We start from the raw sequence: 22,347 nt of genomic DNA on the forward strand, positions 1-22,347 counted from the left end.
ACCAACATGAATTAAATTACAAGAAAGAAAAATCACAAAAAGACACATGGAAAAGGGAAAGAGATGCTACCATCATCTTAAAACATGTAATTCTAGTGACTATCCACAGGCAAAAGTGTAAGCATGCACCTTACCATTATACTGTAAATGTAGCAACACATCTATGACTGCTCCGGCTATGTCTCTCACTAAGCAGTGAGAATAATCAGTGTGTATGGGATAGGAGAGCTACAAATGGCTTTAGTACCGCTTTGTCAAGAACATCCATTGCCAGTTTGCCACAACAGAGATGTACCATCATGAAACTGAGAACCTGTTGAAAAGGTTTGAATCTGCAAGAACTATTCCAGGTACTCAAAAACTACACAGCTTCTGCCCATTGTCAATGGACACAGTGGAAGTTAGGCCATTTTCAGCATCCAGAGAAGGCAGAGTTGAAAGAGTGAGCTCAGTAAAGGAATGTGTTACATTTTCAAGCATCAAAGGGTATGTTGTAGCTGTATATGATGGCAACTGGTGGCTAGCATGTGTTGAAGAATGTATGCCGAGCACTGGAGAGGTGAAACTGAACTTCCTGCATCCTCATGGACCATCTCCATCCTTCACTTTTCCCTTCAGACCAGATAGACTTGTCATGGATCATCAGGATGTGCTTCTGGTAGTGGAACCTGTAACTGCAACGGGACGTACTTATACATTATCTACAAAAGACACAGGTGCTGCTTCAAATGCACTGGTAGAGTACAAAATGAGAGTGTAGCCATTGATTATCTCTTTAAAGTACAGTAAAGGGAAGATGACACAGGTACACAGAGAAGGAATGTTCAAACGTTCACATATCATCATTTGGTGTGTATAAATGGACATCTGCCTTAGTTTCTGAAACCTGGGACCATGGACACTGACCATTTTTGTTTTGTTTTTGTTTTGTCATGTGATGCTACTATGGTATTACCATATTATTAGTAAGTGGTCTGTATGATGCCATATTTGTGAGTCAAATTCTCTCTGAAATGAATAACGAACCAAACACCAGCATTTGAGGTGTTGCTCATGACATTGCCGACTACGTTTGGACAAGGAACTGGCCATTTTAAAATATAGCTTTTTTAGATATTCAATTTTTAATTTTTCAATTTATCATAATTCATATTCTGAGAGTTGTTGTATTCCAAGCTGATTGTGTAATATGTAGAGCCAGACAAGAGCTTTCAAACAACACCACAGGCATCTTTTTGTGACTAACACTGACTGATATATTCAAGGCTGAATGTATAGTGTCCTACCCTCACATGTGAACCTTTCCTCGTTTGTTTCTCCCTTAATATTAGTTTCAGATTCAAACCAATGCAGTTCTGTGGTGCTACCGTGCTACTAAAAAGGCACAGCAAGTATGATTGAAATCCGGGTCGGTCGGGTCCCAAAGTGTCTGATTTCATGTGAAATGACCCACATCCAGACTTTTTAAACCCTTTGGTTGTTCAGACACTGCTGATTCATGTATATTTTTTTTTTGTGACTGCTTTTTTTCAGTTTCAAGTTGTCACACATATTGAGTTTTAACACAATTAATGCATGGGTGCACTTCTCTGTTTCTGTAAATGTGTGTGTGTGTGTGTGTGTGTGTGTGTGTGTGTGTGTGTGTGTGTGTGTGTGTGTGTGTGTGTGTGTGTGTGTGTGTGTGTGTGTGTGTGTGTGTGTGTGTGGCCTCGCCTACTGCCAGCTGTGTCACAAAGGGCGTGTGAGAGGTGTGATGTTCACAAATAACTGTAAGGGCCTGTGCTGATCTCCGAGAAGTAGAGACACCCAGTCACTCACACAGTCACAGGACTCACTAGTTTAACGGAATGTCAGAATGACAGTTGCCCCATGGTGCAGAGGATAGCTGGTAGGCGACGTGTTTTCAGTTGAAGTACACCATCAAATGAACTATAGTAGGCCTATTGGTTATTTAAGCAACACATTTAAAATAAGTGATTTTGCAAACAACACCCCGATGCAACTGCATGTATCTAATGTCACCGTTAATCCTATCCAGACCGGGCTTTTTTGGCATTCCTGGGACCAGGAGGTGGGGGCTCTTTGGACCCCCTCCCCCTCTCATAACTCAGGAAAGGAATGGCGTATGACCTCAAAACTTTGAGGATATGATCTTCAGCCAAAAATCTATGATTGACGTCAGTTTGGTGTCATTATCGGGTATTATGATGTCATTATGACATCGTGTCCTGATTTCATTGCTCAAAATGTCACCTTTTATCATGCGCAACCTGACGAAAATGTGTTGTGTTGCCGGCTGTTCAAATAATATAGCAATATATGTATATATAATAATAATATATGTTCGTAGAGAGGAATTGGGGACCTCAGCCCAGTTAAACATGTTCCAGGGATCCATGGAGTCAACCTGCTCGTACCACCGAGATTGATAGATGGCACTGTGTGGTAGGGTGCATCAGATGCCCCCTATGAAAAGATATTGCCTTGGCCCTATAGTAAAAATGTTCTACACCCAGTAAAAACACACTGTGTAAAATATTTTGAAATTTGGATGAAGTCTACCGGGGCCACCAGCCCCATGAAAATAGAAAATAATGGTGATAGTCAGAATCTAGCCAAATGGCACTTTAATGAAAGGCGTAGTAACACATTCAGAGTACTTGGACTTTGACTCATTGATATCTTCACTCCTAGTCCTCTCACCTGAAGGGAGTGGGGGGTGGTGGAAGGGGGGGACTAGGAGTGAAGGTATCATTGCTTCGCAGTCGAAGTACTCCAAATGTGTTACTAAGCCTTTCATTACAGTGCCATTACTTTACACAAGTAGGAAACTGACACATTTCATTTGGTGCAACAACTTTTGGATAGTGTACTAGCCGTGCAGGGTTGTTTAAATATGTAACATATGTAACAATTTGGTCACTTCTAACTTAACTCATTCAGTGCCAGCCATTTTCAAATTCAGACCGGGGGGTTGCCAGGCTTTTTTCAACGTTTGAGTGATTTTTCAAGAGCCATAAAAAATTGAGTTCTTTGTCCATGCATCAATTTGGTCACTTCTAACTTAAGGCACCTCGTGCCTTTGTCTTCTAAGATAATGCTGAGGAGTTTGGGCCGTGCGTGTTTCTGAAGCCGAGGCAGGTCGGGAGGAGCTCATCTCAGGTTAGAGATGAACACACTTTATTATTGATACACGGTGGACTGTTCCTTTAAGATTATCTATATCTATAGATAGTCCTAATCTATAATAGTATTTATCCTAATCTATAAGTTTTCTTTTGCCCTCAGAGTCAAACTCGTGTGTGTGTGTGTGTGTGTGTGTGTGTGTGTGTGTGAGAGAGAGAGAGAGACACAGAGAGAGAGAGACACAGAGAGAGAGAGAGAGAGAGAGAGAGAGAGAGAGAGAGAGAGAGAGAGAGAGAGAGAGAGAGAGAGAGTACCCCTGAGTTCTTCTGTGGAATCAGCAATGGGTCCTGCTCTGCAGTTCTTCTTTAGGCCAGAGATGACACATCTTCAGCTCCAGTTCGCCATCTGGTGGCTTAATCCTAGAATACAGTAGATGCACATTCAGGTTTCAAACTACGTGGTGAAATATGAGAAGTAAAAATCTGTGTGTGTGTGTGTGTGTGTGTGTGTGTGTGTGTGTGTGTGTGTGTGTGTGTGTGTGTGTGTGTGTGTGTGTGTGTGTGTGTGTGTGTGTGTGTGTGTGTGTGTGTGTGTGTGTGTACCCCTGAGTTCTTCTGTGAAATCAGCAATGGGTCCTGCTCTGCAGTTCTTCTTTAGGCCAGAGATGAAACATCTTCAGCTCCAGTTCGCCATCTGGTGGCTTAATCAAAGAATACAGTAGACGCACATTCAGGATTTCCTATTGAAATTGCTGACTAAGACGACGTAAATGTCTGTTGCTGGTTTCAAACTACGTGGTGAAATATGAGAAGTAAAAATCTGTGTGTGTGTGTGTGTGTGTGTGTGTGTGTGTGTGTGTGTGTGTGTGTGTGTGTGTGTGTGTGTGTGTGGTGTGTGTGTGTGTGTGTGTGTGTGTGTGTGTGTGTGTGTGTGTGTGTGTGTGTGTGTGTGTATGTGTGTGTGTGTGTGTGTGTGTGTGTGTGTGTGTGTGTGTGTGTGTGTGTGTGTGTGTATTGATAGACATCTCCTATTCTCATCCTATTAGCATGAATCAACGGTGCCACATTTCATCTGAACACCAAAGGGTTAAAAAGTCGACAACTCACTGAAGTGAAAGTCTGAATGATAAATAAATTATATATATGAGAGAATAATGAATACATGAGAGAATAATGAATAATCATGTTCAATGTAAAGTTTAATGTTTTATTTCGCTTGATCTTCTAACCACCTGGTTTGCCCATGCCTAGCATCGTCCCCTACACACTAGGGTTTAATATTTTTCCCGAAAATGGCATGAATCAAATCCCGGGATAGGACGACCCATCCCGGGTTTTTTTTTTTTTTTTTTTTCCTCCTCCCATTTTTTTGATCTAGTCATGTAGGGGCTATAATTCAACTGTTCCTCCCAAACTGGCATTTGTATCAAGTTATTAGTGTTTGTATCATTATTGGGAGAAAAGAATTAAGATTAAGCTCTACTATCCACCAACACAACAATAATAATGAAGTGTAAGATGATAGCTTGTGCGCAGCATGCAGCGCTTATCAATGACGGGCGGATTGTTGGTGACGGTGACACCAAGTCGCCTGCCCGTCCCCCAATTCCGCCCGCCTACTTATAGCCTATATAGGCCTACTAGTTAATTATGTGTCAAACGGCCATAAACAGCATTGCAATGAAGGGTGTCGTAACGGCAGATGGAACTTTAATTTCACGACGACATTCTGGCTATAAACTCGCCCTGGCCGCTTCCCTGTTTCACTTTAGGACCAAAAGTAGCCTATTCAACCGTTTCCACAGTTCCTGCATCGGTAAAGCCAGGACTACACGTGTGAACCAAATCAACACAACAGCATGAAGGAATACTAAAAGGAAATACAGACGTGACCTGAAATCAAGCGGGCGGAATTGGAGCCTTTCGCCAGAGGGACTCACTAGTTTGACGCCGTGTCGCCCGAGAGGGCTGTTCTTGCGCCTAAACTAGTGAGTCCCTTCGCCAGAGAAGCTAGATTTTGGACATGCTGGACGTTATCGCCAAATTACGATAGAAAGGACAACCAATGTTAGCTAATATTGCTCATTACCTCATCTACACAGTTTTCCTGGTGAACCAGTAGCCTGTAAGTAACAGGCTACTGGCACACTGCCCTTTCACGCGTCTCCGCAGGCGGGGTTTAGTCAAAAGATGCTTGCACGCGGTTGGAGCAACCTCATATTTGACATGACACTTCGACCACTCACGTTGAAGCTTTGTGACGTAGGACGTGTCGTCACGTAACCGCCGCCAACGTCCTTTTTTTGGATATTGTGGTATTGGTATTTTGGATAACACCGCTGAAATTGCTGCTTCCATCCCGACGCATGAAAACTCCTCGCACGCCGCCATTACTGTTGTGATTCAGGGAGGGGGCGGGCACAGCCGAACTACCCTGGGGGAGGGTGTTGCGTTCCATAAACGTCATACCCACTGAAATCCCTCCCTACGATCCTGATTCGTCGAGCTGCCCCGTTTATTTTGGAAACGGAGGAGGAGAGCGAATCACAGGTGTACCAGAAGGTTTGTGTAGCCCAGCCCCCTGGGCGTCAACACATAGCTTCTGGTTCACCAGGAAACTACACAGTTGCCGCTATCCAAAAATATACGAGAGCATAATTAAATAGTATTTGAAAGAGTGATATTATCACGTTTTCAGTGAAGTGATCATGAAGTGGGCGGAATTTGGCGACCTTACTATTATAATTCGCTCACACAAAGTGCATTTCGCACTGTCATTGTCCAATTTCAGAAAATGCCTCCAGGCAAAACTGGCAGCAGAACCAGACATTGCTGAAAAGGTCCTGTAGCCTACTGCTGCTGCTTAAGTGAGCCTGAAGTGTTACCAAAGATTCCCTATTCTAAACCGTCTCTGGTGTTACCGCTGCTAGATTGCACTGTTACTTAGCCTACTGTTGCTAGGACAACAAATAGACACGCACTTAATTTTTTTTCCCGGTTTCCCGTCATGTCTTTCCCGGGAAACGGGAAATTGTTTTGATCAGATTTCCCGGGAATCCCGGGTCCCGGGATTAAACCCTACTCCCCATTCATACACACACACACACACACACACACACACACACACACATGCACACGCACACACATCCCTACAGTAGAATTGGGAAAACCAATTGGAACCACAGAACACATCAGTTGTGTGTGACCTCTCACCTGGGAATGTGACCTTTGTGTGACCTCCATGTATCATGTGTGTCCAAGGTCGTGACCTCCATGTAACCTGAGTGTCCAAGGTCGTGACCTCCAAGATCATGCTGTTACAGATACTCTTAGGAAGACCAGATATCCCACTCACGGTGTATTTCCGGTTGCCGAAACGAGGCAGGTTTGTATAGTTCTATGGCAGATTTAGAACTGAATGGGGCAGTTCCACCCTTGTCCACGTGGTGGCCCGGAGACCAGAATGAATGGAGTCCTATGGAGCAAAACCCCTCATTGTGCCTTTATCTCAGTATATGATTTTTTCTTGTGTAATTCGGATGTTGCTTTCGAAAGACTATATATAGAAAATACCCACGGCTGAGTTTTAGATCTTTTGAGCCACGCATATGCTTAAAAAGTGATTTTTAAGTGTCTAGCTCCATTGGGTCCCATTCATTCTGGTCTCCGAAACCATAGAACTAATACAAACTAATACGAACAACTGGGCTTAATAGCGAGTGGCTAGGCTGTTCTTAGAAGGGCTGTGTGCATGCTGTTACATTTCACTTTATATTGCACTTAGCTGACACTTATATGCTAGCCTGGTTTTACTAACGTCATTCACACAGAGAGTGGCGGAGAAGACGTGTGTGCTTGTGTGTGTGTGTGTGTGTGTGTGTGTGTGTGTGTGTGTGTGTGTGTGTGTGTGTGTGTGTGTGTGTGTGTGTGTGTGTGTGTGTGTGTGTGTGTGTGTGTGTGTGTGTGTGTGTGCTACTCAGCTTTTGTTTTATGAATGTGTGGGCTCCACTTTGTGCTTATTGTTTGGCTCCACCTGGTGTTCATAAAAGGGTGATGCACTTGGGCAGACTATTATTTTTTTATTTATATTCCTAAAACATTGAGCTTTGCCCTTACACGACAGTATATGGGTGGTTGACGTGACGCCCGTTTTTTTTACGCAACATTGGTTAAAAATCTACTAAACTCTTCCTTTTAAAAGCAAATGTAAAAGTAATGTAAATGTAAAGCAAATGTTAAAGGAACAATAGTAGAAAGAGCATGGGGGATATGTTTGTGCAGCTTTTATTTCATTGTATGTAACACCAATGTCACACCACAGGACACCTTTTCTCAGAAATTCCACAGACCACAATTTTTTTTCTTGTGTGTAATTCCTCGTTGGCAATGTCTTTTTGTACGTATATGTGAATGCTACTTGACACCTTAATTTCTCCCTGGGATAAATAAATGATGCTCTACTCGACTCTACTATTGTCACAACGAACCTTTAAGACTAATTTATCACATCGTCATTTAGGCTTCGAGAATCATCCCCCATTATTCCCACATTCAACTACTTGACTTCACTGACTACCCCCCCTGGATTGATCCAGCAGGCAATACAATATCCAGCATACAGTAGAAAAGAAATAAACAACAGTGACAACGAATCTGTGAAAAGAGAACTCACCTATCGGATGATCTGGCTTTTTAGTTGAAGAAGGCAATCAGGCAATCAGTTTTGCAAAGTCTGAAGGTGTCTGACAGCGTATGTCTGCCATTCTTTTATTAGTTTTTGTCTACATATTCAGTATGTGACAATTCCAGCCTACAGATGCTTCATATACATTACTTAATACAAGCTATGTAATATTTCAATAAATCCAAAAGTAATGCCACACCTTAGTATTCTCTCTTTATTTCTTATTAGGATTCATATCCATCTTGCATAGTGAACTAAACCAACGAGGGGCTACAGCTCAGATCCCTGAACTGAGAGCCCCCCACTCTGCCTCGACACACTTCAGCTTTTATACAAGAACACTCAGATAAAACAAAATGGATACAGCAATACAATATCCAGCATACAGTAGAACTTAAAGGGACACTGTGCAGGAAATGGTCGAAAAAGGTACTGCAACTACTGCAACTGCTGCTCATTGAAACAGGGCTGCCTATTGCCAAATGTGATCTTTTCATGAAAGTTTACTGAGTAATAAACAAATATTTTCAGTAACACTTTATTTTAGGGATACATCTATAAGCACGAATACATGCAATGTTAATGCCTGCGTAACTAACTTGTAAGGCATGTACTAAGAAAACACTAAGGCCTACTAGGTCCTTACTAAGGTTAAATTGTTAATAAATCCCTTCTTGTTCATGAACAAGACATTTGCGAATAATGTTTGATTTTGCTTTGTACATGCCTTACAAGTTACTTATACAGACACATTGTATGTATTAGTGCTAATAGATGTATCCCTAAAATAAAGTGTTATCATATTTTCTAGTATGGCCCAAGTACAGTAATTTTTGCAGATAAAAATGGCAATTTTTGAAAATTGAAAATGGCGGACCATGGAGAAGATCCCGCTTTTCATGTATGAGTGCTTGTCATAATGAACACAGAATTTGATGGTGGTGGTAAGTATTGATGAAAAAGGTAACATTAGTGAATGGGTGGCATGAATTCTTGAAATAAACAACTAAAAATCTCACACAGTGTACCACAGTGTAATAAACAACAGTGACAAAGAATCTGTGAAAAGAGAACTTTTTAGTTGAAGAAGGCAATCAGGCAATCAGTTTTGCAAAGTTTGAAGGTGTCTGACAGCGTATGTCTGCCATTCTTTTATTAGTTTTTGTCTACATGTGCAAGTTCAGTATATGACAATTCCAGTTTACAGATGCTTCATATACATTACTTAATACAACCAATGCAATGTTTCAATAAATCCAAAAGTAATGTCACGCCTTATTCTCTCTTTATTTCTTATTTGGATTCGTATACACCTTGCATAGTGAACTAAACCAACGAGGGGCTACAGCTCAGACCCCTGAACTGAGAACCCCCACTCTGCCTCGACACACTTCAGCTTTTATACAAGAACACTCAAATAAAACAAAATGTATACAAGTCATGTGATTGACATCCTTTAGAACACTCAGATAAAACAAAATGGATACAACTAATGTGATTGACATCCTTTAGAACACTCAGATAAAACAAAATGGATACAACTCATGTGATTGACATCCTTTAGAACACTCAGAAAAAAACAAAATGAAGAGAAGTCATGTGATTGACATCCTGTATGACCCCAAGCTCGCCCCCGATCTCATGCAGTTTACCACTAGTTGAGACCACTTCCTTCACTACCACGACCACTGCCAGTCGTGGCCTATAGGCGAGCATGAGGACAACAGGTGTTCCATACTTTTTTCGTATGTATTTTTTCTTATTTTATCTTCTTTTTTTTTCTTTACGACTTTATCACATTTTTATTATTATAGTTTTTTGTTTTTTTTCATGATTTTATTATATTTGACAGGACAGTGTAGGAGTGACAGGAAACGAATGAAAGAGCGAGATGTGGGGAATGATCGGCATATAGGACCAGGGCCGGTATCGAACCCGGGTCCCCGGCATAAAAGCCCAGTACCCTACCGTTAGTGCCACGGTAAGACCAGGTGTTCTACTCTTAAAGGAACAGTCCAGCCTTTTCTGAATTTTACATACATTATGTGCATACTTCCAAGTATAATTCATGAATGTGCACATCATTTTCTTCTCAGTGTGTTCAGCACTTAGATTTACTGGTATGAGAATTATTAGCATAGCTTAGCATAATCACCATTAGCATCAAGCCACAAGTGATCACCGGATCACCTGAAATCACCGTTTTGCACTCTGGTGAATCTTACATTCATTTTAGAAGTACATTTGAAGGGTTCAGATGCAAAACCCCCTAAGTGCCTTTTCAGAAAATAATCTTAATTCATTTTTATTTAATACAAAGATATCAAAATTGCATATTTTTAAATTGTATTAATGTAATATAACTATTTATATATATTATCGAGTACATGAATGTAAACCAAACCAACAACTGGGTTCTCTAAAAATATAGAAGTGCAGGTCTTCAGAAATGGAGTTAGGGGGTTTTGCATCTGAACTCTTCATTTGCTATTGTTTTGTTTGGTTACTTTAGACTTGCATCGCTATGCTTAATATGGCCATACTGTTAAGGCAATGCAAACACATGAAGAAAAAAGTCTATGTATTCTAATATTTTACCAATAATTACATATGATCACATATGATCAATTTCTTGAAATGAGGTGGACTGTTCCTTAAATGTAAAAGAGGAAATCACACAACATAGAACTGTATGCCATATATGAAGATATCACTAAATCACTAAATCATATAATACAGAAATCATGTAACATAGAACAATACAAATAACTAAAAAAAGGATCATCCAGTGAAATATAAAACATTTGTATATGCTCATTTAAAGCACTCATTATACAACAAATGCTACGGAAAACACAAAGGTAGAATATTTCAATACAACACAACATGTTTTTTTTCTATAGCACAGTATCACACCTATGAAGTTGAGTCAAAGCACTTTGAAATACACACATACGTTCAGTTTTTCCACTAGGGGAGAGGAGTTCAACCCGTACTGGCTAGCATTCAGCTAATGGATATGCTTATCACCTTTTCAATACAGTTTCCTGACTTATTCTGTTATATAATAATCAAAATATCCAATTGTGGCTCAAATTAATTCTTCCAACAACTAGTTTTGAATTTTGTGTTAATATTTCAGGACTAAAAAAATGCCATGTTATTTAAGGTATCTCCTTTTAAACCCATTCATTCTTCTCTTGCCCACAATCACCACAATCTGCAATAACAACTGCAACTCCCATCACACATCATCATAGATTACAGATTCTCTGTCATTGTCTCCACTTGGCCCCTCCCCCTCCTCAAGGCCCCTCCTCCTCCTCCTGCTGCGGCTCATGGAGGCGGGACTCAGCTCCACTTCCTGGTTCTCACCTGAGTGGGAGGAGTCACAGGGAGGCAAACACTTAACACATAACTGTAATTTTCTGCAAATAAATGTTCTAAATGACAATATATTCTTTCGCAATTCGGAGGAATGTATTTGGTAGTTTATAGAGTGAAATGGCAAGTAGAGAAAGGATGTCTGCGCTTCAGCCCTTGTGGTGCTCACAGTCCAGGACAGCAGAATGAAGACAAACTGGGCGACTTCTCAGAGTCAAACCATACTGGAGATACTTCAGACAAAATAAAGACATCATCCCTACCTTGTGCATAGTCATTGGTTGTGTGTGTGTGTGTGTGTGTGTCTGTGTGTGTGTGTGTGTGTGTGTGACACACACACACACAGTATTATTCAGACCCTTCAGGGATTTGCAACTTGTATTCAGCTTCAGCCAATCCCTGCTAATTCAGTGTGGTGTTGATGTTTACACCCCAGCAGCACAACTTTCCTGCAACTACCTTTTAACTTCTATTGTGATGCTTTCCTTACCTCAGATACATGCGGATAGGCCTGCCGGTGTTCACTATATGCTACCTTTTACTTTCTATTTTGGGGTGGTTGACGTGACGCCTTGTTTTTACCTAACATTCGTTGAAAACCTAAAAAACTGTTATTTTTCCTTTTAAAAACAAATGTAAATGAAAGAAGATGTAGTACATTATGTTTCATATTAGTCTTAGATGAGAAGAAACATTTCTGTTAAGATTTTGAATAATTTATGAAGTATTTGGCATGATTGCATAAATATTAACCTTATATTAAAATATATGAAATTGAAAAAAAAACTCAATACAGTAATATTAACCACAAGTTCAATTTCCTGGGGGTGCTGTGGCGCAGCGCGCTAAGCCCCCCACATTTGGGCTTGCATGCCCACCCTCGGGGACCCCGGTTCGAGTCCGGTCGGGGTCATTTCCCGATCCTCCCCTGTCTCTCTGCCCCATTCGCTTCCTGTCACCATCTTCAACTGTCCTGTCAAATAAAGGCATAAAAGCCCCTGAAAATATATATATTTTTAAAAAGTTCAATTTCCTAACACCAACTGCTTCCTGCAGGGTGATATGCATGTCAGGTTTGTGGACGGGCAGCGGCAAGGCCAACTACAAGGGTCTTAAAGACGGGCTCCTAACCTCGATGACTCCTCTCCTACATAAACATGGCAGCGGCAAGGCCAACTACAAGGGTCTTAAAGACAGGCTCCTAACCAGTCAGTGACTCAATTCGAAGCGGAAGGCAGTGACTCGATGACTCCTCTCTTACATAAACAGGTCTCTGATTAGATAGGTGAAGTTAGCTGATGAGGCAGCCGTTACAAACGGGACTAACGAGTGCGCTGCCCTGCGCATTCGATGCTACGGCGATTCTATGACGGGAGTTACGTTCATCACGTTAGCGCTTAGCTTACGCATGCTATTTGAAAATAGGCTATAAATAGGCTATAAATAGATGCCTGTAATGCCTGTACAATGCATAGGTGTGTGTGGGTGGGGTGGGGGTGCGGGTGGGTAGTAGTGTGTGTGTGTGGGGTGGGGGTTAAAGGACCAATAGTACAAAGAGCTGCCATGTTTGTGAAGAATATGAATAATTTTATTGTATCTTATAAAAATGTCACACTGCAGGCAGGGCACATTTTCCCCAAAATGGCAAATATTAGACGAAATTCCACGTACCACTAAGAGCTTTATTTTTTTCATTTCTTTCCCAAATTTTTCCTTCATTTTTTTCAGGAATTGGAAAAACTTTCTTTTGCGTTACGCCCTTAAACGTCAAACGTCACCCTTTGATGCTTTCCTTACCTCAGATGCTGATAGGCCTGCCGGTGTTCTCTATATACTACCTTTTACCTTCTATTTTGCTGCTTTCCTTACCTCAGATACATGCGGATAGGCCTGCCGGTGTTCTCTATATACTACCTTTTACCTTCTATTTTGCTGCTTTCCTTACCTCAGATACATGCGGATAGGCCTGCCGGTGTTCTCTATACGCTGCCCTTTACCTTCTATTTTGCTGCTTTCCTTACATTTAACATTACATTACATTTAGCAGATGCTTTTGACCAAATCATCAGACAAGCAGGAAATTCAAGTAAGTACAGAGTGAGGGGTCAGTACAGAGTACAGCAGTATACAAGTAATGAAGAACAGATAAAATAGTGGAGGACCTATAATGTGTAGTTCAGGTTAGTACCCATGATTAGAGGACCTATAAGATGTAGTGCAGTTAGTACCCATGATTAGAGGACCTCTAAGATGTAGTGCAGGTTAGTACCCATGATTAGAGGAGAGTAGAGTTAGTATGAAGTGTAGTGCAGGTTAATACCCATGATTAGAGGAGAGTAGAGTTAGTATGAAGTGTAGTGCAGGTTAGTACCCTACCCATGATTAGAGGTGAGTAGAGTTACCGTAGTATGCGACCTCAGATATTCAGTCATATCATGACAACATTAAAGACTTGTGTTTTCTATTGCTCTTTTGCCGGTGGACTGTGGATAAAGCCCTTGTTGATCAGGTTTGTGGCGACACACACGTCAGTCTATCCTCTTGCAGAGGGTGAACTGCGTGAGGTTGAAATGATTATGAGAAGTGTTTTAGGGGCATGTTGCCATTCTTGCTAAAAGGGCAGTCATGGGTAAGTGGTTAGGGGGTCAGACTTGTAGCCCAAAGGTTGCCACTGCCAGCTCGACTCCCAACCTGCCAGTGCCTCCATGACTGATGTACCCTGAGCATGGTACAGTTCCACCGCACTGCTCCCAAGGGGCGCCATTGAGGGCTGCCCCATTGCAGGGGTGAGGCATAAATGCAATTTTGTTGTGTGCAGTGTTCACTTGTGTGCTGTGTCACAATGACAATGGGAGTTGGAGTTTCCGAATGGGCTTTCAGAAAACATAATCTGATTCACTAAATAACAACAAAAACTCCAAGAGAGGCCCCGCCACGGCTCTAAGGGTTGGGCACTGAACTGCTACACCAACGACCCGGGTTCAAATCCGGCCCTGGTCATTTGTCGACCCTTCCCCGACTCTCTCTCCCACTGTCCTGTCCAGGGGCGTCAGCAGACCCAACACTATACAGGGGCACAAAAGGGAACCAAAACGAAATGCATGCGAGCGTGCGAAATGAAAAAAAATTGGCCAATTATTTTTTAAAAAGAAAAATGAATCAAATCTATATGTAGGGCAATACAACTCACAGTAGCTAACTACATTGTCAGCTGAGTCTCACCTGTCAGTGTCATCTCTCAATGTCAACTCATCCTGCATCCCTTCTATCTGCTCCTCTCCTCCTCTGCATTCTGTTGCACTGAGTCTTGAAGTAACAAGAACATATTACAGTCTCCTGTCTGCATTTTCATGATCTATAACCTGTTTGCAGTTATTCCTAATTAATATGAATTGAATAGTCACATCACCTCTGCTCGTGCTCATCAACATCCATCTCTACTTCACCTTCTCTTTCAAGCTATGTTCAATTGGTGTGTGTGTGTGTTTGTGTGTGTGTGTGTGTGTGTGTGTGTGTGTGTGTGAGTGTGTGTGTGTGTGTGTGTGTGTGTGTGTGTGTGTGTGTGTGTGTGTGTGTGTGTGTGTGTGTGTGTGTGTGTGTGTGTGTGTGTACCTTTAATCATCAGGTTGACTGTGTGCTCCCCCACATATGCCCCTGTGTCCCCCCTGCGGATCCTCACTGTGTATGTTCCTGAGTCGCTCCTCTCTGCAGGGTTGATGATCAAGGTCCCGATAGCAGCTACAACCTGCCACCTCCAACGGGGGAACGGGCTGTAGGGCCTCACTGTTCCCCTACTACTAATAATAAAAACATCGTGGCCTTTTTCATTACTAAAGTCCAGCATATATCCTGTGGTGTTCCTCATCAGCTGCAGCATCACAGGTCCTCCCAGAGCCCCATAACACACACTAGCATCCTGAGTAGCATCACACACAGACTCAGACAGCCCTGCAGGGGGGGGGGGGGGGGGGGGGGGGGGGGGGGGGGGGGGGGGGGGGGGGGGGGGGGGGGGGGGGGGGGGGGGGGGGGGGGGGGGTGGGGGGGGGGGGGGGGGGGGGGGGGGGGGGTGGGGGGGGGGGGGGGGGGAGAGAGAGAGGAGAGGGAGAGAGAGAGGGGGGGGGTGTAGAGAGAGAGAGAGAGGGAGATGGGGGGTGTAGAGAGAGAGGGGGGGGTGTAGAGAGTGAGAGAGAGAGGGGGGGGTGTAGAGAGTGAGAGAGAGAGAGGGGGGGGGGGGGGGTGTAGAGAGGGGGGGTGTAGAGAGAGAGGGGGGGGGTGTAGAGAGAGAGAGGGGGGGGGGTTAGACTCAAATCACAGACCCTGAATTATGAGTTATGGTACACTGAAAAATGTGTGTGTGTGTGTGTGTGTGTGTGTGTGTGTGTGTGTGTGTGTGTGTGTGTGTGTGTGTGTGTGTGTGTGTGTGTGTGTGTGTGTGTGTACCTTTAATCATCAGGTTGACTGTGTGCTTCCCCACATATGCCCCTGTGTCCCCCCTGTAGATCCTCACTGTGTATGTTCCTGAGTCGCTCCTCTCTGCAGGGTTGATGATCAGGGTCCCGATAGCAGCTACAACCTGCCACCTCCCCTGGGGGAACAGGCTGGAGGAGGGATACACTGTTCCCCCAATAATATAAAAAACAGTGTCGCCTTTTTCATTCCCAAACCACAGTCTATATCCTGTGGTACTCCTCATCAGCTGCAGCATCACAGTGTGTGTGTGTGTGTGTGTGTGTGTGCGTGCGTGCGTGCGTGCGTGCATACACGCGTGCGTCTGTTCAAAAGGGGGGACTTTACTCTTCTGTGTGTCAGCCTGCATGTGAGTTAGGCACGTGTGTGTGTGTGTGAGTATGTGTGTGTGTGTGCCTGCGTGCAGATCTCTATGTGTGTGTGTGTGTGTGTGTGTGTGCCTGCGTGCAGATTTGTATGTGTGTGTATGTGTGTGTATGTGTTTGTGTGTGTGTGTGAGAGAGGGGGGGGGGGTATAAACTCAAATCGCAGACCCTGAATTATGAGTTATGGTACACTAAAAAATATGTGTGTGTGTGTGTGTGTGTGTGTGTGTGTGTGTGTGTGTGTGTGTGTGTGTGTGTGTGTGTGTGTGTGTGTGTGTGTGTGTGTGTGTGTGCGTCTGTTCAAAAGGGGGGACTTTACTCTTCTGTGTATCAGCCTGCATGTGAGTTAGGCACGTGTGTGTGTGTGTGTGTGTGTGTGTGTGTGTGTGTGTGTGTGTGTGTGTTCAAAAGGGGGGACTTTACTCTGTTGTGTATCAGCCTGCATGTGAGTTAGGCACGTGTGTGTGTGTGTGTGTGTGTGTGTGTGTGTGTGTGTGTGTGTGTGTGTGTGTGTGTGTGTGTGTGTGTGTGTGTGTGTGTGTGCCCATTGACTATCCATGCTATGTTTGTGTGAAATTGGGTTTGGGGGTCAGACAGGGCCGTCGTTAGCCCTATTCTAGTGTGGCTTTAGCCATCCTTACATTAGTATTAGCCTTTTAAAAAATAATTCATATATATTTATATTTATTTATTTATATATAAATAATCTGAATACAAGTTCCTGTTTGCTTATTTATTGTTTAATGCCATTGCACATATCAAACTGCACCGCAATAAAATCAGAGAGCATAGCAATATGTTATGCGGTGGAAAACAGGTATAGAGGATTGTGACTGACACCTCGAGAAAAGAGTGCAACCCAAAGTAGCAGTTTTCACTCACAATACCCGTGTCAGAAATCCATCTGACAACGTCTTGAAACGATAGTTGAGCTTTAATATTTGTCTTACAGTTTGAAAACACACACAAACTAATGGAGTAAAAATGACCTAACGTCTGCCGGGGATGCAGAGATTTCCAAGTAAGGAAACTGTTTGAATGAATCGCTTCCAGACCACTGCTCCTCCTGGAGATGCGCAGTTAGTAACTCCCAGGGGCGTCAGCAGACCCAACACTATACAGGGGCACAAAAGGGCACCAAAACGAAATGCATGCGAGCGCGCGAAATGAAAAAAAATTGGCCAATTATTTTTTAAAAAGAAAAATTAATCAAATCAATATGTAGGGCAATACAACTCACAGTAGCTAACTACATTGTCAGCTGAGTCTCACCTGTCAGTGTCATCTCTCAATGTCAACTCATCCTGCATCCCTTCTATCTGCTCCTCTCCTCCTCTGCATTCTGTTGCACTGAGTCTTGAAGTAAAAAGAACATATTACAGTCTCCTGTCTGCATTTTCATGATCTATAACCAGTTTGCAGTTATTCCTAATTAATATGAATTGAGTAGTCACATCACCTCTGCTCGTGCTCATCAACATCCATCTCTCCTTCACCTTCTCTTGCAAGCTATGTTCAATTGGTGTGTGTGTGTGTGTGTGTGTGTGTGTGTGTGTGTGTGTGTGTGTGTGTGTGTGTGTGTGTGTGTGTGTGTGTGTGTGTGTGTGTGTGTGTGTGTGTGTGTAGGCCTATGTCGTGTGCGCGTGTCTGTGTGTGCCGGTGCATGTTCACGTCAAGAGGGGGAGCCAGAGTATCACACATGGTCATTGCGTAGTGGCTATGTGTAATAGATGCATTCAATCGAATAGTTTGGTAGTTCACGGCATTATTTTTTGGTCTTAAAAGTAACCACCTGTGGGATGTTATCATGCCACCTTAATGTATGTGATTTTGTCTGTAAGACCACTCGAGCAGCAAACACCAGAATGAGAATCATTTCAGAATCGTTCTTCACTTTCAACTCTGAGACCAACGTGTGCTTGGGCTGGGCACTCCAACTGGGCACTCTTGGGCTTGGGCTCTCCAACTGGACGACGGCTCATTCAAGCATGCGCTGGGCTACTTTTAAAAGCAACAGCATAGCCTACAAAACTGCTTTCTACGAGTGTTGTATTCCGTTATAGTGCGCTAATAGGCTATAACAGCGGGGTCATTGGTTGCAGGCAACTTTGTCGAGATGTCAAAAAATGTGCCGATAGCTAGCAAAGCTGACAAGACAAGTTGGGGTAGTCCACCACGGGATCATCACCCCCTGAAAACACGAACGTAACGAATTGAGAAACAGCACAACATGGCAAATAGTTGGTGAAGCCGACATTTGTGATCTTTCTCCGATCAACAGGTCCTATATGAGCGAACTGCCTGGCGACTGTACTGTAGCATAACAGACGTGACCACATAGGCTAACACCACTTCAGAGACGCCCCTTCGCGTTATTAGATGAAACATGTTCTAGGCCAGTGTTTCCCAACCTTTTTTGTCTTGCGTACCCCTTACGCCTCTTAGTTGTGCCATGAGTACCCCCTTTTTCATGTTCTATATTGCTTTCTCTGTCCTGATGTGACTGCTCCATACATTTGTTATAATAATAACATTTTTCCAAGTACCCCCTGCAGTGTGCTTGCGTACCCCTAGTGGTACACGTACCCCTGGTTGGGAAACACTGTTCTAGGCTACACACATTTGATTGACATGCTATGCTTAGTTTACAGATGATAACAAAAAATGACGCTTACTGTTTACTTCACTTCACACCGGCCGGAGTGAATGGTCGCTGTGTTGGTCAGGTTCGGTTCAAAAAGCCAACATTTTCAAGTGCTGCCCTAATCTCTTGTTATCATGAAGAACGATTCTTCCTATGTCTATTCGTGACATTTCATTGCAGCGGTCATCCAATGAGGGGGGGCACCATGTAATTCACCACGTAATTCATTATTCAAATAGTCAATTTCTTCAGGGTGCCAAATAACTAGGTTATATTATAATCAATGTTTAGTGTGTCTTCACTTGGAGAACTAGTATGCCTGTCGTGTTTCTTAAAGATAGGCTATGGAAAAACTCCTGCATGGCTCTGTAGCCAACAGGCAACTCTCTGGCTACATGCTCCGAGTGTGAATGACCGTGGTGGCAAGTGCATTCTTGCCTGGTTAACACCAGACCTAATCACAAGTGAGATTAGGTCTGGGGAGTTGCCTATGTAAATTCCATATGGGGCCGGAATACTTGGCTATTATGACACACTGCCCTGCTCTCTGATTGGGCAGAGAAACTGTTAAGGTCGGAATGCTTGGCCATTATATATATATTATGACACAGATCCCATTATCTCGGACGTTATGAGTCATCCTCCCCAGACTGTCTTTCAGATCGAAACGATTCTGTAGAACTAAAGGCAGTATGGGAGTTCCCAGGCTAAGTGCATTCTGATCAGGCTGCTGCATCCGTGCCAGACTTAAATTCTAACTTAAGTGTAGTAGGCTATAGGCCTATTTTAAGAGAAAAAAATAATGCAAGCATGTATTCTGTATATTACCAGATGAGCCAGATTGAGATAATAAAAAATAAAGATAAATAAATAAATTAATTAAAAAATCAGTGCCCATTATAGAGCTCGAAAGTGACGTGACTTCCCCCGATTTCATGGGACCTTAACGGCATTTTTAGCAGAAAATCGTAGCATGTAATCCAATGGCGGTATTAAAATGGCATTTCGATCCCCTTCGAGTTGTGCCACGAGCTCCATATATGTTGTTTCTGATATTTTTGCTTAATTTTTCGTACGAACCCCCACATTTTTTAGAAAGCTGTGTTTCTTCACATTTTTCATGCCGACGGCCTCGGAACAAAACATTGATATTTCTGCATGAATAATCTTTATCTATCATCTTAAACAGCATATTTGTAGCCCAGCGCATATCATGACTGAGATCAGAAGATATTTACTCGCTACCATGTTCTTAGATGGTCAGCTTAGGTCCCGTGAAAGGCGGAACTAAGGGGCGGGACTTTCAAGCACTATAGACTGGCACCGCAGATCCACACCAGGGCACGTGCCCGGGTAAAAATGGTCTAACGACGCCGATGGTCCTGTCTCAAAAATAAAGGAATAAATGCCCAAAAATATATTATAAAAAACTTAACTCCAAGAACACGGCTTGTCTCTTGTGACATTGATAGTAATCTGAAGTGACCCGTAGTGCCCATTACTGCCATTACTGTTAAAGTTTTTCTCGATTGCTTACACACATTTTTCGGAATCAGTTCTCGAATTCTCAAAACTCTACAAACAAATCTCCAAACCTCACACACAACGGGCAAAACTCCTCACTACCTCTGAAAAATGCACGTCTTGTCTCAAAACAATGTACTCTCTTTTAAAAAGGTCATTTTGTTCTCGAATGACACACACAAGCAGTCATTTTAATACACTCTTGTGTGAACCATTGAACACTAATATGCACAAGGTAAAACTCTATACTCAACTTGAAACAGAGTAGAAACTTATTTTCTTCAGTGTTCTACTTACTAAAGAGGGTATTTTTCTGTAGTAAAATACTGAAATATTGTTTTTAGACTCGGACATATTTTTCTGACATTTAAAAAATTGCACTAATTTATTGTAAAATATTGGATAACCACCTGAAGGTGATGTCTTGCATACAGTGTGTTCAATGCGACAACCAGGGTTTTTCTTCATGAAAATTGTGTGTAAACCAGAGAATTGTGTGTAGTGGTTTGAAAAGAGTGTGTTTTAAAACTGAAATGTGAGTGTAAAGAAGGAATTGCGTTTAGTGTTCAGTGACTTGGTTAGGGGAGTTGGGAAATGGGTGAGATGTTCAGAGAATTGTGTGCGAAGTACCAGAAATTGTGTGTAAGCAATCGAGAAAAACTGTAAGCTGTTTCACATTTCTAATAGAGTGGATTCAGTGCTATGTCATGCAAACTATTTTAGTCCTAATGTATAATCGTACACAAACATGTCAACACTCGTATTGTTAAAAGATGTGCTCATAGCCTACTAAAATAGCCTACATCCATGGTACTAACATATTTTTAATTTAGAAAATAGACTTACTGACTCTGCTTAGGCTATCTCATGTGAATGCACCACAAACATGGTAACACTGCCAACATGCGTGTAACAGATGCTTTCATAGCCTACTAAAAGACTACCCAACCTTCTGTCTGTTAATTTAGTAAATAATCTTATGGTCTCTGTTTAGGCCATCTCATGCTAACGAAAGCTTATGGTCTCTGTTTCGGCTATCTCATGCTAACGAAAGCTTATGGTCTCTGTTTAGGCCATCTCATGCTAACGAAAGCTTATGGTCTCTGTTTAGGCCATCTCATGCTAACGAAAGCTTATGGTCTCTGTTTAGGCTATCTCATGCTAACGAAAGCTTATGGTCTCTGTTTAGGCCATCTCATGCTAATGGGCCACTCAGTAAGTGAACTCGGTCTACACAATTACAACAGGTAACACTTATCCCATGCCAATATATGATCATAGCATACTAAAGTCTAATTACTCAATTTCTATTACACAAAGGGAACATTGCAAACATGTGAAACAATTTTCACTTCCAAATGCAACATATTGCAACAAAGGTAACTGCAACTTTAACAGCAGCTTTTTGGGTTCTGTGAAATCAGGCATGTTGGCCGCAACAATCCCAAACAAGCCCAGTGAAATGGAGGGACGGGATATTCACGTGGCGTTACTATGGTAGTAATGAGAGGTCAACTCACTCCAGAGAGAAGCCTCATCTGAAGGTCCTGATTGGTTGGTGGTTGCCAGGGTGGATGCCAGGGTGGTTGCCGGGGTGGTTGATGGGTTGGTTGCCAGGTTGGTTGCCGGGGTGGTTGCCGGGGTGGTTTCCAGGGTGGTTGCCGGGGTGGTTGCCAGGGTGGGTTTCAGGGTGGTTGCCGGGGTGGTTGCCAGGGTGGGTTTCAGGGTGGTGGTGAGCGCTGTCAATGGTAATGGAGTGGCTGGTACACATATACACACACACACACACACACACACACACACACACACACACACACACACACACACACACACACACACACACACACACACACACACACACACACACACACAAAACCAAGTAAGGCAGCAGTTGAGAACTTTCATTATAATCATCATTATAATAAGAGCTCTTTACATATATCAACCAAAAACACAATAACTGGATGGCAACGTCTTTGTGCTGCATGAGCATGACTTGAATGTAACACTATTTCACTATTTATGAATGTGTACGTTGGGTGGCCGGCTTTTTTGCTTGAAGTGCCTTGGTCTGTCACTCTGTGTGTGTGTGTGTGTGTGTGTGTGTGCGTGTGCAGATCTGTGTGTGTGTGTGTGTGTTTGTGCGCATGCAGA

At 42.8% G+C, this 22,347-nt stretch overlaps 1 protein-coding gene across 1 annotated transcript in view; it reads right to left on the reverse strand.

The window, feature by feature from the left end:
* Nucleotides 1-11,053: 11,053 nt before the first annotated feature.
* The window catches only part of LOC134442941 (uncharacterized), a 47,709-nt gene continuing 36,415 nt past the window's right edge, over nt 11,054-22,347 (reverse strand). Inside the window, exons 5-7 of the mRNA XM_063192903.1 lie at nt 21,714-21,953; nt 14,806-15,141; nt 11,054-11,184 (exon numbers count right to left, since the gene is read on the reverse strand). Of these exons, the coding sequence (XP_063048973.1) occupies nt 11,054-11,184; nt 14,806-15,141; nt 21,714-21,953 (707 nt within the window). The remainder of the gene's footprint in view (nt 11,185-14,805; nt 15,142-21,713; nt 21,954-22,347) is intronic.

The sequence above is a fragment of the Engraulis encrasicolus genome, unplaced genomic scaffold, assembly GCF_034702125.1.
Source record: "Engraulis encrasicolus isolate BLACKSEA-1 unplaced genomic scaffold, IST_EnEncr_1.0 scaffold_26_np1212, whole genome shotgun sequence".
NCBI classification, from domain to species: Eukaryota; Metazoa; Chordata; class Actinopteri; order Clupeiformes; family Engraulidae; genus Engraulis; species Engraulis encrasicolus.